Source organism: Anolis carolinensis, chromosome 2, assembly GCF_035594765.1.
Source record: "Anolis carolinensis isolate JA03-04 chromosome 2, rAnoCar3.1.pri, whole genome shotgun sequence".
Classification (NCBI taxonomy): Eukaryota; Metazoa; Chordata; class Lepidosauria; order Squamata; family Dactyloidae; genus Anolis; species Anolis carolinensis.
This window is the reverse complement of record NC_085842.1, coordinates 145,599,121-145,614,356: the sequence shown is the minus strand read 5'-3', so window position 1 is coordinate 145,614,356 and position 15,236 is coordinate 145,599,121. Positions and strand designations below refer to the sequence as shown.

Sequence of the window (15,236 nt, the reverse complement as noted above, 5' to 3'; positions counted from 1 at the left end):
TAATTGAGGGGTGGCATACCACAGAGTTGTACTGGATGACCTAGAAATTCCTTAACAGTATCTCTATGCATTTACTAGGTCCTTTGGTGCAATTTTATTGTAACTTCTGATGGAAACAAACCAAAGAATCACAATGGAAGATGTAACAAAAGCCTAGAGAGACCATGTTCACTTAACCAGCATGGTTAAGTGAAACCATTGATATAGTGGTATTACTATCATTTTTTTAAAACTTGCTCTAGTAACCTTTCAGACAATGCACAGGTAATAGAAATGAACTCTGCATATTGCCAGAGATCAGTCATAAGAAAGCATTTGCAATAGCAATTATTGAAAGAAAGGGGCAGGTTTTGCCACATGAGCCTGAACTAAACAAAGAAAAGGCACATAAAGAGTAAAAATAACTAGGACGCAAAAATACGATGAACCGGTGAAAAACATGATATCTCAGGCCATATATATTTGGTTTAGTTGTAACAATTAAAGCACTTTGTTAAGATTTAATGGTACTTGCCTCTATTTGTACCGGAATTCCAGTTTCCATAGCCTAAAAAGAAAATACATACTGGCATCAAAACAAGTTATAAACACGACAACACTTTCCAGAAACAAAAGAATATGTTATTCAGCAGAATCATTTGATTAGAGCCAATATGAGCATTCACTGAATGATCGCTACATCAGAATATAAAAAGCAAACAAAAAAGTATTTAATACAACAAAATTCCACTTGATGGAAGAAAGGTATGCTTTTTCCCCACTTAATAAAATGTTTCAATTTTTTGTCTGCTAAACAGCAGGATGTTGAAATGGAGAGCTGAACTTATCATGAAGGGTTAAATGCCTCCCTTTGAAAGACAAGGCCAAAAAAGCATGTTCCATAAAAGGAGTTAGTTACAAGACTAGAATCCAGCTTTAACTTTAAAAAATCACCCAATCAATCAGAGAAAAGAGTGAAGACAGTGAGAGACAAAACAGAGAAGATCCAGGAGGAAGTTTAAGGAGCTCCTAACTATAAAAATGAGGAGGTGCAAAACTAACATTAATGGTAAGGACTATTTGTTCCACCATTAACCATCCAGAACATCTTTTCTCAGCCCTTTTCGTAAACATTCTGAGGTTTTTCTGTCATCATTTCTCCCTGGGATGCATCAGCTTTGGGCAGAGTCAAGTGGCACATCCTAGGCTCTAAATAAGTTAAAATATACCTTAAATACCAGGACTCTGCAGGGGACAATTCTACCAGGGTGAATAGACCAGGTACTGTTGTACAGAGTTGCAATTTCACCAACTGCTCCAACCAAACTAAAAATTATTAGGAAGATTATCTTCTATATACAATCTATAAGGAGCATAATCCAGATAATTTATAACACACACACACCATGATGACTGAGAAGTAGAGAGATGCTTCAAGTGAGAAACTGATGAGTCAACATGGAGAACTGTTTGATACATGAGATCCTGACAAAGGCAACTGGTAACTATTCCTGAAGACAATAGTAAAGGTAACTGCTTCCTAGTGGAGTGAGTTGAGAACTAGACCTTACTTAAAACCAAACTGAAGAAACATCAAGAAGCGAGGATATCTGAACACCTCGGGAACTCTTCATTTGTTCTTCCATGAGAAACCTAAGCTATTTTTGCATTGTAATCTTTACGCTAGGTGATCCTTTTAATATTCTAGCCAAATTATTGACTGTTACTTTATCATCCAAACTGTGACTTTAATCCAGCCTAGACTGGACATCACTAGACTCAAAAGATAGCATCAAGTAGGAATCCTACACAGAAATCCAATACTGAGCCTGTGAGGGCTATAAAGAAGTCATAAGATGAAAATAAATTCATAGAGTCCGCATTCTTTGAAGTGTCCTTCACAGGAGAGCCACCAGGGCAAAGGTATGCAATAATTCTTACTTGAATTTTACCAATTATAATTAAAAGGATTTTTGGTTCTGCAGTGACAGCATTAACACAGTGAGCAAGAACTAAGACAATAGATTGAAAGGACTATTTTTAAATCATGACGTTTGAAACTTTTAAATTATTTTTGGTGGACATAGAGGGTTTATTTTAAAGGCTGAGAGATTTCATGGGCACAGACATTGTTTTGATCAAGGGATACATTGTACTTGTCAGCTTAACAAAATAACAGGTAAAGTTGCAACTTGGAAATGCTACCATGCTTAAAGGAAGCATACATGCAATCAACTTCTTTAATAACGTGCAGGATATTAAAGATGACAACACTTATAAATGAGACTTATGTGGAGGATTGTTCAGAAGATCAAGAAATTTTTGAAGAGCTATATAAAAAGGTGACTGTTGGGAGAAAGGGCCAATCAGATGCCAATAAAAGGAAGTTGGAGGGGAGCTTGGGAAGAAACAGACATGTACAATTGCAGTTTTCAGTCAGAAGGATGAATTTGAGATGGACTGGTTCAATATATTCAGAGAAAGATTAACAGTGAGATAGTTAGAACAACCTCATGAGATAAAACCATATAATATTAGAGAGAAGAACATATTTCTAGAAAAGTCATCAAGATCAAAGGTTTTTACATCAAAGATAAAATTATGCTCTTAGAAGTTAGAGAAATAACAAAAGGAGAAAAGAATGTAGAACTGGAACATTTTACCCATGCAATGCAAGAAGACATGAAAGTGCACTGACTATTCAAAATCTGGATAGCCATGAACGATGGGATAATTTATTTAGCCAAAGTATTTTTGTTTTTCTGGGACAACAAAATGAAGCAGGACGTAGGCTGATAGAATTTTGCCAGGAAAACTCAATGTGCATAACAAACACTCTCTTCCAACAACCTAAAAGATGGCTTGACACATGGACTTCACCAGATGGTCAACACCGAAATCAGATTGACTACATCCTTTGCAGCCAAAGGTGGCAGACATCCATCCAGTCAGTGAAAACAAGACCTGGAGCTGACTGTAGTTCAGATCACAAACTTATTACAAAATTTAGAATCAGACTAAAGAAAATGGGGAAAATACACAGACCAATTAGATATGATTTCACAAATATTCCCAGTGAATATGCAGTGGAGGTGAAGAATAAATTTCACGGACTAGATTTAATAAATAGAGTCCCAGAAGAACTATGGACAGAAGTCCACAACATTGTTCAGGAGGCAGCAACCAAGTACATCCCAAAGAAAAAGAAAACCAAGAAGGCAAGATGGTTGTCTGTTGAGACACTGGAAGTAGCCCAAGAAAGAAGGAAGGCGAAAGGAAACAGCGATAGGGGGAGATATGCCCAATTAAATGCACAATTCCAGAGGCTAGCCAGAAGAGACAAGGAACTATTTTTGAACAAGCAATGCATGGAAGTGGAAGAAGACAATAGCATAGGAAGGACAAGAGACCTCTTCCAGAAAATCAGAAACATCGGAGGCAAATTTCAGGCAAAAATGGGCATGATCAAAAACAAAGATGGCAGGGACCTAACAGAAGCTGAAGAGATCAAGAAAAGGTGGTGAGAATATACAGAAGATCTGTATAGGAAGGATAATAATATAGAGGATAGCTTTGATGATGTGGTGAGTGAATTAGAACCAAACATCCTGAGGAGTGAGGTTGAATGGGCCTTAAGAAGCATTGCTAACAACAAGGCAGCAGGAGACGACGGGATCCCAGCTGAGCTGTTTAAAATCTTGGAAAGTAATGCTGTCAAGGTGATGCATGCCATATGCCAGCAAATATGGAAAACACAAGATTGGCCATCAGATTGGAAAAATCAATTTATATCCCCATACCAAAAAAGGGAAACGCTAAAGAATGCTCAAACTTCCGTACAGTGGCACTTATTTCCCATGCCAGTAAGGTAATGCTCAAGATCCCGCAAGGCAGACTCCAGCAATACATGGAGCGAGAGTTGCCAGATGTCCAAGCTGGGTTCAGAAAAGGCAGAGGAACGAGAGACCAAATTGCCAATATCCGCTGGATAATGGAGGAAGCCAGGGAGTTTCAGAAAAACATCTACTTCTGCTTTATTGACTATTCTAAAGCCTTCAACTGTGTGGATCATAATAAACTATGGCATGTTCTTGGTGGTATGGGGATAGCAAGCCACCATGTCTGTCTCCTGAGAAATCTGTATAAAGACCAAGTAGCCACACTAAGAACAGATCACGGAACAACAGACTGGTTCAAGATTGGGAAAGGAGTACAGCAGGGCTGCATATTTCACCCTCCCTATTCAACTTGTACGCAGAACACATCATGCGACATGCGGGGCTTGAAAATTCCAAGGCCGGAGTTAAAATTGCTGGAAGAAACATTAACAACCTTAGGTATGCAGATGATACCACTCTGATGGCCAAAAGTGAGGAAGAGCCTTATTACCAAGGTGAAAGAAGAAAGTGCAAAATCTGGGTTGCAGTTAAACATCAAGAAAACCAAGATCATGGCAACTACACCTATTGATAACTAGAGGGAGAAAACGTGAAGGCAGTGACAAACTTTATATTTCTAGGCGTGAAGATCACTGCAGATGCAGACTGCAGCCAGGAAATCAGAGGATGTTTACTTCTTGGGAGGAGAGCAATGGCCAACCTTGACAAAATAGTGAAGAGCAGAGACATCACACTGGCAACGAAGGTCCGCATAGTCAAAGCAATAGTATTCCCCATAGTAACCTATGGATGCGAGAGCTGGACCATAAGGAAGGCTGAGCGAAGGAAGATAGACGCTTTTGAACTCTGGTGCTGGAGGAAAATCCTGAGAGTGCCTTGGACCGCAAGAAGATCCAACCAATCCATCCTCCAGGAAATAATGCCCGGCTGCTCACTGATGAAGTATTTTGGCCACATCATGAGGAGACAGGAAAGCTTGGAAAAGACCATGATGCTGGGGAAAACGGAAGGAAAAAGGAAGAGAGTCCGACCAAGGGCAAGATGGATGGATGGTATCCTTGAAGTGACTGGCGTGGACTGGTCCATGAGGTCACGAAGAGTCGGAGATGACTGAACGACTGAGCAGCAGCAATTTTTAAGAGTTGGCTGGAATATGAGGGAAAAAATTCACTTGAGATTTATATATTTTTAAGAAATAAATTGAAATGACTGGTTACGTCTCTTTGGAAGATAACATATATGACATCTAATATGAGATAGAATGTCAATGAACAGGAAATACTAATGCAACTACTTAAAAAACATCCAGTTTTAAAAGATGGTTGAAAACCATGTTAGATAGATATAGATGTAAGGTATGTGAGAAACAAGTTAGCTATAAGTCAGATCAATGTATAGGAAAATAGATCATTGATGCTTTAATAAAAATCTGGTTGATAGCTATGCTAGAACAGTAGATAGAGAAAATGTATAGCTAGGTTAGAAAAAAGTTGGGTGGGTTGCCTTATTATAAAATAAAATATACTGAGATATTTATTACATACCTATAGAGAACTAGAATAATCCTTTGTTTACACATGTTAAGTGGTAAAGATTAAGGCTAATACTATGATTTCATAAAATTACTAACCCTTTATTGACTCTGAAGAAGATAACTATGTTTTAACAAATTTCATGTTTGATCACTAGTGGACAGATTTTATAAATTATATGAATGAATAGATGATATATATACATTGATTATATGTTTATATAACTGCTGAAAAGTAAATAGGAAGTCACTTTAATTTTTCTGCCATTTTCTCTTTTCCCTTTCTATCTTCATGGTGCCTTTTCTTGTTCTAGGTATGTCTTTGAAAATCTGCAATAAAATATTAAAGAAAAAAAAAACAGGCAGAAGTATTTCTCTAGCGACACTGGAGTTCTAAAGGCCATCTTTGGTCACTTGGCTCCATGAGGGAAGGAACATGTACAAAGAGTGGTTGCAGACTTGTCCATGGAACACTTGTGGCAAAATCATCATTTTTCTTGCTCCTGATTCAGGGCCCCCTACCAGTGTTTCACAAAAGAATTACAAGGGTTACCAACAGCCACAAAGAACATGGTGGGTGTTTTAACAGAAATGTTTTCTTTCCACTTTATACCAACACACTGCAGTAATGTATGCATATAGTTTATAACACAGAAAATACGGTTTTATAATATAGTATGCTTATGAAATGCAGAAAGCAACTCTATGGGCATTTATTCAAAAGAAGAATCCCCATGATTTAGTGCAGCTTACTCTAAGGAAACTGTGAACCAGACATCAGTCCAAGTAGCATGCCATTATCTTATACAATCAAACTGTATAAACAAACTGTTACCCAAGCATACTAACTTTTTTACCACCTAAGACAGGGGTGAGTGAAGAATGGCCCATGGCCATATACAATCCCTCAGTAATCAAAAATTATCTCTGGTGGAGGAGGCATTTCCACTATGTGTGGAGTCTCACTGGACCCACTTATGTTTTTTTCAGCAGGAGCAGTGAGATGTGGCTTTTCAAAATCTTCTGGAAGGTTAATTTAATCTTCTAACCACCACGATCTAAGACAAGGATAAGCAACTTCCAATATATACTAGCCCCCATTACACTTACTCTTTGAATTCAGGTGTTCAATAGAGGAAATTCACCGTGTTTGTAGGCCTTGGAGAAGTCTTTATTTAATCAGGAATTAAACTGGAAGTACAGGTTTACTTTCAAGGTAAATAAAGATTTAAATTGTTTGCAAGGGATGTGGCAAGCTCCACACTCATTTCATAAATTCTTTTTCTTTTTTTTCAATGGGATGGGACTGGGGGTGCTGGAAAACTAAAACTTGACCTAGGGTGCACTGAGCCCACAAGTTGTAGTTTCTCCATTTTCAATCTAAAAAAAGTTTTAAGAATTATTTGGACAGTAATAACCTCAGAAAGACACAGTTTTACTATAACTAGCTATTCAGCAACACATATGACTATATTAGCTCAATGCAGTACAACCATATTCATTTAGCTGGGGTTTATAACAACTGTAGATATACTGTATAAGGACACCAGTGTGAAAGAAACTAGCAACAGTGGATACAAGAATTATAGTTTTGTAACTGTTTTACAGAAAACTTTCATATTATAGATTTTTACTGAATAAAATCATGGATTCCTAAACGGAAACAATTTCTTACACAAGATTCACCCTCTCCCCTGCCCATCTCCTCAAAGTTTCAGTTTTTGTTTAGAAAAAATGGAGGAGTCACTCCGGAGTAGTAAGACCTCTTGCTTTTGCGCTATCCCTAATTTCCGTATCTGGAACATTGTTTAAACACTGCCTCAGCTTCCTGCTGTTTAAGAGAGTCTGACAGCCTCACCTTTTAAAATGAAATATGGTATTAAAGTATTTACCAAGAAAATTAGCTACATCTCTGATCTGGCATCCATCAGGTACCAGAAACAAAGAGCTACAGTCATCAGTTGCATGCTATTAAACACATCTGCAATATGCTGTAAAGAAAAACATTGTTGCATTATTTTAAAAACTGGCCATCTAAATAATGTTTTGTTACTAATGTGAAAAAAATGAATTCTTGGGAATCTGATTAGTATGATCTACATTTTTATTTTACTGCAAGAAAGCACACATTACTGAATGGAATTGCAAATATTGACTGGGACAGTTTCATCAGAAAATTCATAGGTATTGCAACAGATGAAAATTATCTGACTCAGGTTAAAGTAGATTTCTCTTTGAAATAAAATCAGATTCAGAGTAAGTAAACTGCCATGATGAACCCCTTCTCACCAATATTAACTTTATTTTCTCAAGTAGGAAGTATCATGCTGCTGCTCAGTCGTTTCGGACTCTTTGTGACCTCATGGACCAGTCCATGCCAGAGCTCCCTGTTGGCTGTCGCCACCCCCAGTTCCTTCAAGGTCAAGCCAGTCACTTCAAGGATACCGTCCATTCATCTTGCCCTTGGTCGGCCTCTCTTCCTTTTTCCTTCAATTTTCCCCAGCATCGTGATCTTATCCAAGCATTCCTGTCTCCTCATGATGTGGCCAAAATACTTCAGCTTTGCCTCTAATATCCTTATCAACAGGTGTAGTTGCCATGATCTTGGTTTTCTTGATGTTTAACTGCAACCCAGATTTTGCACTTTCTTCTTTCACCTTGGTGATAAGGCTCTTCCTCACTTTTGGCCATCAGAGTGGTATCATCTGCATTCCTAAGGTTGTTAATGTTTCTTCCAGCAATTTTAACTCCGGCCTTGGAATTTTCAAGCCCCGCATGTCGCATGATGTGTTCTGCGTACAAGTTGAATAAGGAGGGTGAAAGTATGAAGCCCTGCCGTATTCCTTTCCCAATCTTGAACCAGTCTGTTGTTTCGTGATCTGTTCTTAGTGTGGCTACTTGGTCTTTATACAGATTTCTCAGGAGACAGACATGGTGACTTGCTATCCCCATACCACCAAGAACATGCCATAGTTTATTATGATCCACACAGTTGAAGGCTTTAGAATAGTCAATAAAGCAGAAGTAGATGTTTTTCTGAAACTCCCTGGCTTCCTCCATTATCCAGCGGATATTGGCAATTTGGTCTCTCGTTCCTCTGCCTTTTCTGAACCCAGCTTGGACATCTGGCAACTCTCGCTCCATGTATTGCTGGAGTATGCCTTGCAGGATCTTGAGCATTACCTTACTGGCATGGGAAATAAGTGCCACTGTACGGAAGTTTGAGCGTCAAGGTAACGATCCTTTGCATGGGGAGGAAGTATCATACTCAAACTAATACAAAGTTAACACAACTGCATTCTATTCCCAGATATACAAAAATAGCTGGTGTTACTCAACAGGACTCCTTTAATACTCAAGGGCACAAATACTCTTATTTGAACTTCTAATCATAACCGAAAGATCCCAGGTTCAAACCCCAGGAGCGGTGTGAGCGGCCGCTGTTAGCTCCAGCTTCTGCCAACCTAGCAGTTTGAAAACATGCCAATGTGAGTAGATCAATAGGTACTGCTCCGGCGGGAAGGTAACGGCACTCTATGCAGTCATGCTGGCCACATGACCTTGGAGGTGTCTATGGACAACACTGGCTTTTCGACTTAGAAATGGAGATGAGCACCAGACATGAATGGACTTAACGTCAGGGGAAAACCTTTACCTTTAATCATAACAATAGGCCCCAAGGCAAGCATGTCTTCAAAGTAATCATGGCTCCTACCAAAGTGATCACTGCTTCCCACAGGATAACAATCAGGTTAATTTACCATTTAAATCTTTTAACTAATTTGTAAGAAGTCATCTCCTTTTGCAACCACATATACTGGAAGAAAAAAGCTCTTCAGAAAAAAGAGAATGGGCCAAAACTGTGTAAAGTTACCATTTCTGTTAAGGATGAACATGTGTTTTGCTCTGTACAACATTTAATGTTTTAGTTAAATGCATGTACCGTATTTTCCCATTTCATCATCAGTTAACTTTTTTCAAATCCACATAAAAATCTGCCAACATTTCTGTATGCAGAGGAAAGGTTCATGCAATTCTCTTTATGTATTTCTGCAAGAATGTTTCCTTCTTGTATCATTTTCCTAGTGTACACTTATTTGGCCCCACCATTGAGCTTATATGCCTGAAGTTAAAATACAGTAGAGTCTCACTTATCCAAGCCTCTGGATAACCCAAGCCATTTTTGTAGTTAATGTTTTCAATATATCATGATATTTTGGTGCTAAATTCGTAAATATAGTAATTACAACATAACATTACTGCGTATTGAACTACTTTTTCTGTCAAATTTGTTGTATAACATGAAGTTTTGGTGCTTAATTTGTAAAATCATAACCTAATTTGATGTTTAATAGGCTTTTTCTTAATCCCTTCTTATTATCAAAGATATTCACTTATCCAACCTTCTGCCAGCCCGTTTAGCTTGGATAAGTGAGACTCTATAACCAAAGTCTGGGTTAGAAAATACTGAACATGGCTTTGTGGCACCTATGCAGAGGGAATGATATACACAAGACTGAACAAACTACTACAATAGGTATATTGTTTTACTTCTGAGTGGACCTAAACTATTCAAGCGAAACTTCTTTTTTTGAAGTTTGAAAACAGAGATTGAGCATTCAGTCATATCTTCATTCAATGTATATTATTATGGTAGAAGAGCAACTGATAGACTGTAAAGATTTAGCAACTGCACTGATAATGAAGTATTAACAGTATTAAAGAATACACTAAAACAAAGTGTATGCACAAGCAGTTTGCATCCTAAGAAGAAGAATCAAATAATCTAAGCAGTTTCAAGGGAATTTGCCTGCCATTCATAGTGCGATGGAGCCAAGGATACATATGCAAGTGAATTTGTTGAAATCAACAGCACTTAATTTTATTACTTATGCCCTACTGATTTTAGTGGATCTACTTATGTGTATCCAATCACACACACACAATTTGATTGTATGTTAAATGCTTGGGAACACAAGTGTTTGGCATTTTGAAATACAGTAGAGTCTCACTTATCCAACTTTCTGGATTATCCAACGCATTTTTGTAGTCAATGTTTTCAACACATCATGATATTTTGGTGCTAAATTCGTAAATACAGTAATTACTACATAGCATTACTGCGTATTGAACTACTTTTTCTGTCAAATTTGTTGTATAACATGATGTTTTGGTGCTTAATTTGTAAAATCATAACCTAATTTGATGTTTAATAGGCTTTTTCTTAATCCCTCCTTATTATCCAACATATTCGCTTATCCAACGTTCAGCTGGCCCGTTTATGTTGGATAAGTGAGACTCTACTGTACCCGTATTGGCATATACACAATGCTATCTTAGATATGGCATCCAAGTCTGAACATAAAATTGATTTATGTGTCATACATGCCACCCACCCACCCACACACACATAGAGAGTGTGCTTGGAGATAATGGTATATCATATTTGAATGAATATGCACACAAAACAAAGTTTGTGTCCAGGGAATTACCAGAAAGCAAAGGTATCACTCTTTCAGCCAAACATACAGACAATTTTGATTTTCAGCATCCCAAATAAGAGATATTCAAACCATATAAATATATGTGTGTGTGTGTACAGAACTGACAGAAAGCAAAGGTCTCACTCTCAAAATGATTTTGAAGTACAGTGTTCCCCCACTTATCACTGGGGTTAGGTTCCAGGAACACCCGCAATAAGTGAAAATCCGTGAAGTAGGAACACTATATTTATTTTAATATTTATACATTATTTTAGTAGTTATGCATCATTTTAAGTCTTTATCAACCAATTAATTGTGTGTTGAAAAATCGCCTCCTTCTCCTCCCGTTGCTGCTTGGGCTCCTTTTCTCTCCCTTCAGCTTCTCTTTCCTCCCTTCCTTAGGCTGTATAATAGTCTTTTAGAGTTTATTGAAAAACCGCAAAACAGCAAATCCACAGAAAGTGAACCGCAAAGTATTTTGTTTTTCAGTATTCCTTATACAGTAAAGTCTCACTTGTCCAAGCTAAATGGGCCGGCAGAAGCTTGGATAAGCGAATATCTTGGATAATAAGGAGGGATCAAGGAAAAGCCTATTAAACATCAAATTAGGTTATGATTTTACAAATTAAGCACCAAAACTTCATGTTAAACAACAAATTTGACAGAAAAAGTAGTTCAATACGCAGCAATGTTATGTTGTAATTACTGTATTTATTAATTTAGCACCAAAATATCACAATATATTGAAAACATTGACTACAAAAATGGCTTGGATTATCCAGAGGCTTGGATAAGCGAGGCTTGGATAAGTGAGACTCTACTGTAAAAGGTATTCAAATGTATAAATGTATATTATTTGGGTTGCTGTGAGTTTTCCCGACTATATGGCCATTTCCCAGAAATATTCTCTCCTGACATTTCACCGACATCTATGGAAGGCATCCTCAGAGGTTGTGAGGTCTGTTGGAAACTAGGCAAGTGGGGTTTATATATCTGTGAAATGTCCAGGGTGGGAGAAAGAACTCTAGTCTGCCTGAGGCAAGTGTAAATGTTGCAACTGGTTAGCTTGATTAGCACTGAATGGTCTTGCAGATTCAAAGCCTGGCTGCTTCCTGCCTGGTGGATTCCTTTGTTGGGAGGTGTTAGCTGGTCCTGATTGTTTCCTGTCTTGAATCTCCCCTTTTTACTTTGCTGTTTATTTACTGTCCTGATTTTAGAATTTTTTTAAATACTGGCAGCCAGATTTTGTTCATTTTCATGGTTTCCTCGTTTCTGTTGAAATTGTCCACCTGCTTGTGGATTTCAATAGCTTCTCTGTGTAGCCTGACATAGTGGTTGTTAGAGTGGTCCAGCATTTCTGTCTTCTCAAATATGCTGTGTCCAGGTTGGTTCATCAATACTAATCAAGGTGGCCAAAGGTAACATTCACATCGGCCTCTGACAGACAAGAGAGTTCTTCCTCCCACCCTGGACATTATTCCACAGATATATAAAACCTATTTGACTAGTTTCCAACAGACCTCACAACCTCTGAGGATGCCTGCCATAGATGTGGGCAAAACGTCAGGAGAGAATGTTTCTGGAAAATGGCCATAGGGCCCCGGAAAACTCACCGCAACCCAGTAATTCCGGCCATGAAAGCCTTCTACAACACATGACATGCTATTTATTTGTGTCTCTCTATATATGTGAGCGTACACAAAGACATGTTTCCTATGCGTGTATGTCCATCTAACCCAGGCATGGGCAAACCTGGGCCCTCCCTCCAGGTGTTTTGGACTTTAACTCTCACCATTCCTAACAGCCTCAGGCTCCTTTTTTCCCCTCAGTTTGCCCATGCCTGATCTAACCTAACCAGCCATTCCTGAGGGGAGCTTCTCCAGGAAGGCTTCCCCTTGCGCCGCCCTCCCCCCCCCCTCTCTCTCCCTTCCCTCCCTCCCGCTCGCAGGCCCTGAAGGGGGCGGGGCGCGGCGCGCCCGCAGAGGCAGGCCAGGCGCCCTCCTCCTCTTCCTTCTCCGCCTGCGGGGGAGGAAGGGAGTCAGCATTCCCTTCCTCGTAAAAGGACCCCCCCCTCTTCCCGCGCCCCGCTTTTCCTCATTGGGGAGAGACAGATGAGGCCGAGGGGGGCGGGGCGGGACCTGTCCGTTGATCCATGGGCACCATCTGAAGAGATAATGGACACCCCCCCCCCCCCCGCCCCGTGTTGACATGGGCTGGTCCTCCCTCAGGCCTTATCCCAGTGGGAGGGGGGAGAGGCGCAACGGTCCCTCGCCTCCCACAGAAGGAGGCCTCCCTCCGCCCCCTTTTTGGACCCCCCCTCCAGTCTCTCACCTGAATAGCTCATGATGGCGGCGCTGTTCTCTTCTCCGAGGCGCCCCGAAAGAAGCCCGCTCTTCCTCACACACCCGCTCCCTCCTGCGCCAGACGGCAACGGTACCGCGCTAGCGCCGCCTCCCGACCCTGTTGGCCACGCTCTCTCCGCCACTCTCGCCCCCATTGGCCGCCCTGGCCCCTTAGTCCCGCCCCCTTCGCGTTAAGCGTTAAACTCTCGCGCTTCATTCGCCGTCGAAGACATCGCTCGGAATCCCTCTCGACGGCCGATAGGTGAAGGCGGGTGCCAATCGAATCCCGGCAGCGAATTACAATGCCAGCTCAGACAATCCTCTGAGCGGTCATTGGGTCTGACAAATATCTATAACTCATGAAGCGCGGAGGGGGTGGGGTCAGAGCTAGTTGGCATAGGCGGGCTTCTCAATTCCGCTTTCTTTTGCGGGTCTTTCAGGGGGCGGGACCATCCGGTTTGTCTCATTGGTAAGGACCATGGAGGCTGAACCCGCCTTTCTCCAGAGCGGCAAATCGGGGAAGGAACTCGATGTGCTCCGAATAAGAGCAGCTACGGTGGCTCAATGGGAACAGGCTTCGCTGTAATCGGGCTTCGAGGTGTATTGTGTCTTTCTTTGCCGGCTGATTCCTCTCTCTCTCCCCCCCCCCCCCTGCCTCAATGCTGAATAGTTATGAAGGAGGCAGATAACAAGAACGGCAGGCCAGCATGGCGCTATGGGGTAACAGGAAGGGAGAGGCAGCTAACCCCGACCCCGCTGTGAGCCCCAAGTACTATTTTTTATTTCATTTGTACCGTTCTAGCTTTCCATCACCAGGGGTGATCAACTAACACAAGAACATGGACTGCTTAGTTCCCTAAAGCTAGCATATTGTTGCTTCAGACCTATTGTTCTGAATACAGTAGATGCACTGAATCGATTGCAGCTACTATGTATTGCCTCACCAAGGGCTCCATATCCCAGAATATTAAGGCAGAAAACCCCACAATATCTGCTTTGAACTGGGTTATCCGAGTCCACACTCAGATAATGTGGGATTTTCTGCCTTGATATTCTGGGACATAGGGCTGTTTGGAAGGGCCCCTAGGGATTCAGTTTATTTCTACTCTCTTTTTTAAAGATTGTATGCAGCAGATAAGCCGCCACCCATGAACCATTTGAATTAGAACTTGGACAGTCACTAGGGATTTCTTTCAAGATGCCTTGAAAAGGGTGTACAGTGTTCCCTCACTACTTTGCGGTTCACTTTTTGCGGATTCGCTGTTTCGCGGTTTTTCAATAAATTCTAAAAGACTATTATAAATCATTAAAAATTACAATTTACAGCCTAAGGAGGGAAGGAGTAGCCAAAGGGAGAGAAAAGGAGCCCAAGCGGCAATGGGAGAGAAGGAGGCGATTTAGCAACACGATTGGTTGATAGACTTAAAATAGTGTATAAGTACTAAAATAATGTATAAATATTAAAATAAATATAGTGTCCCTACTTCACGGATTTTCACTTATTGCGGGTGGTCCTGGAACCTAACCCCAGTGATAAGTGAGGGAACACTGTTATATCATGGGGCGTCAAGAGTTTTAACCTCAGAGAGACAAACCTTGCCAGGAAACCCTATGGCAGGCTCACCTTAGAGCAGTGGTTCTCAACCTGAGTGACCAGATGTTTTGTCCTTCAACTCCCAGAAATCCTGACAGCTGGTAAACTGGCTGGGATTTCTGGGAGTTTTAGGCCAAAACACCTGGGGACCCACAGGCTGAGAACTACTGCCTTAGAGTCAGGACCAGCCAGAAACGAAGGCACACAGCAACAAAGTATCAAGAAAGCCCTAGGAGGGTAACATAGAAGGGTTTCCTCTGTAGCAGACATGAGCAAACTTCGGCCATCCTGGTGTTTGGGACTTTAACTCTCACAATTCCTAACAGCCAATAGCGAGTTAGAAGTCCAAAACATCCAGAGGGCTGAAGTTTGCCCATGCCTGCTCTGCAGAGTGGGAACTTACACAAA

The 15,236-nt window shown here is 40.6% G+C and overlaps 1 protein-coding gene across 2 annotated transcripts in view; it reads right to left on the bottom strand.

The window, feature by feature from the left end:
* The window catches only part of akap8l (A-kinase anchoring protein 8 like), a 35,727-nt gene extending 22,323 nt beyond the window's left edge, over window positions 1-13,404 (bottom strand). For both annotated transcript variants that reach the window (XM_008104247.2, XM_008104248.2), the window contains exons 1-2: window positions 13,224-13,404; window positions 515-547 (exon numbers count right to left, since the gene is read on the bottom strand). In XM_008104247.2, the coding sequence (XP_008102454.1) occupies window positions 515-547; window positions 13,224-13,389 (199 nt within the window). In that variant the 5' untranslated portion in view covers window positions 13,390-13,404. The remainder of the gene's footprint in view (window positions 1-514; window positions 548-13,223) is intronic.
* Between the last annotated feature and the right edge of the window lie 1,832 nt (window positions 13,405-15,236).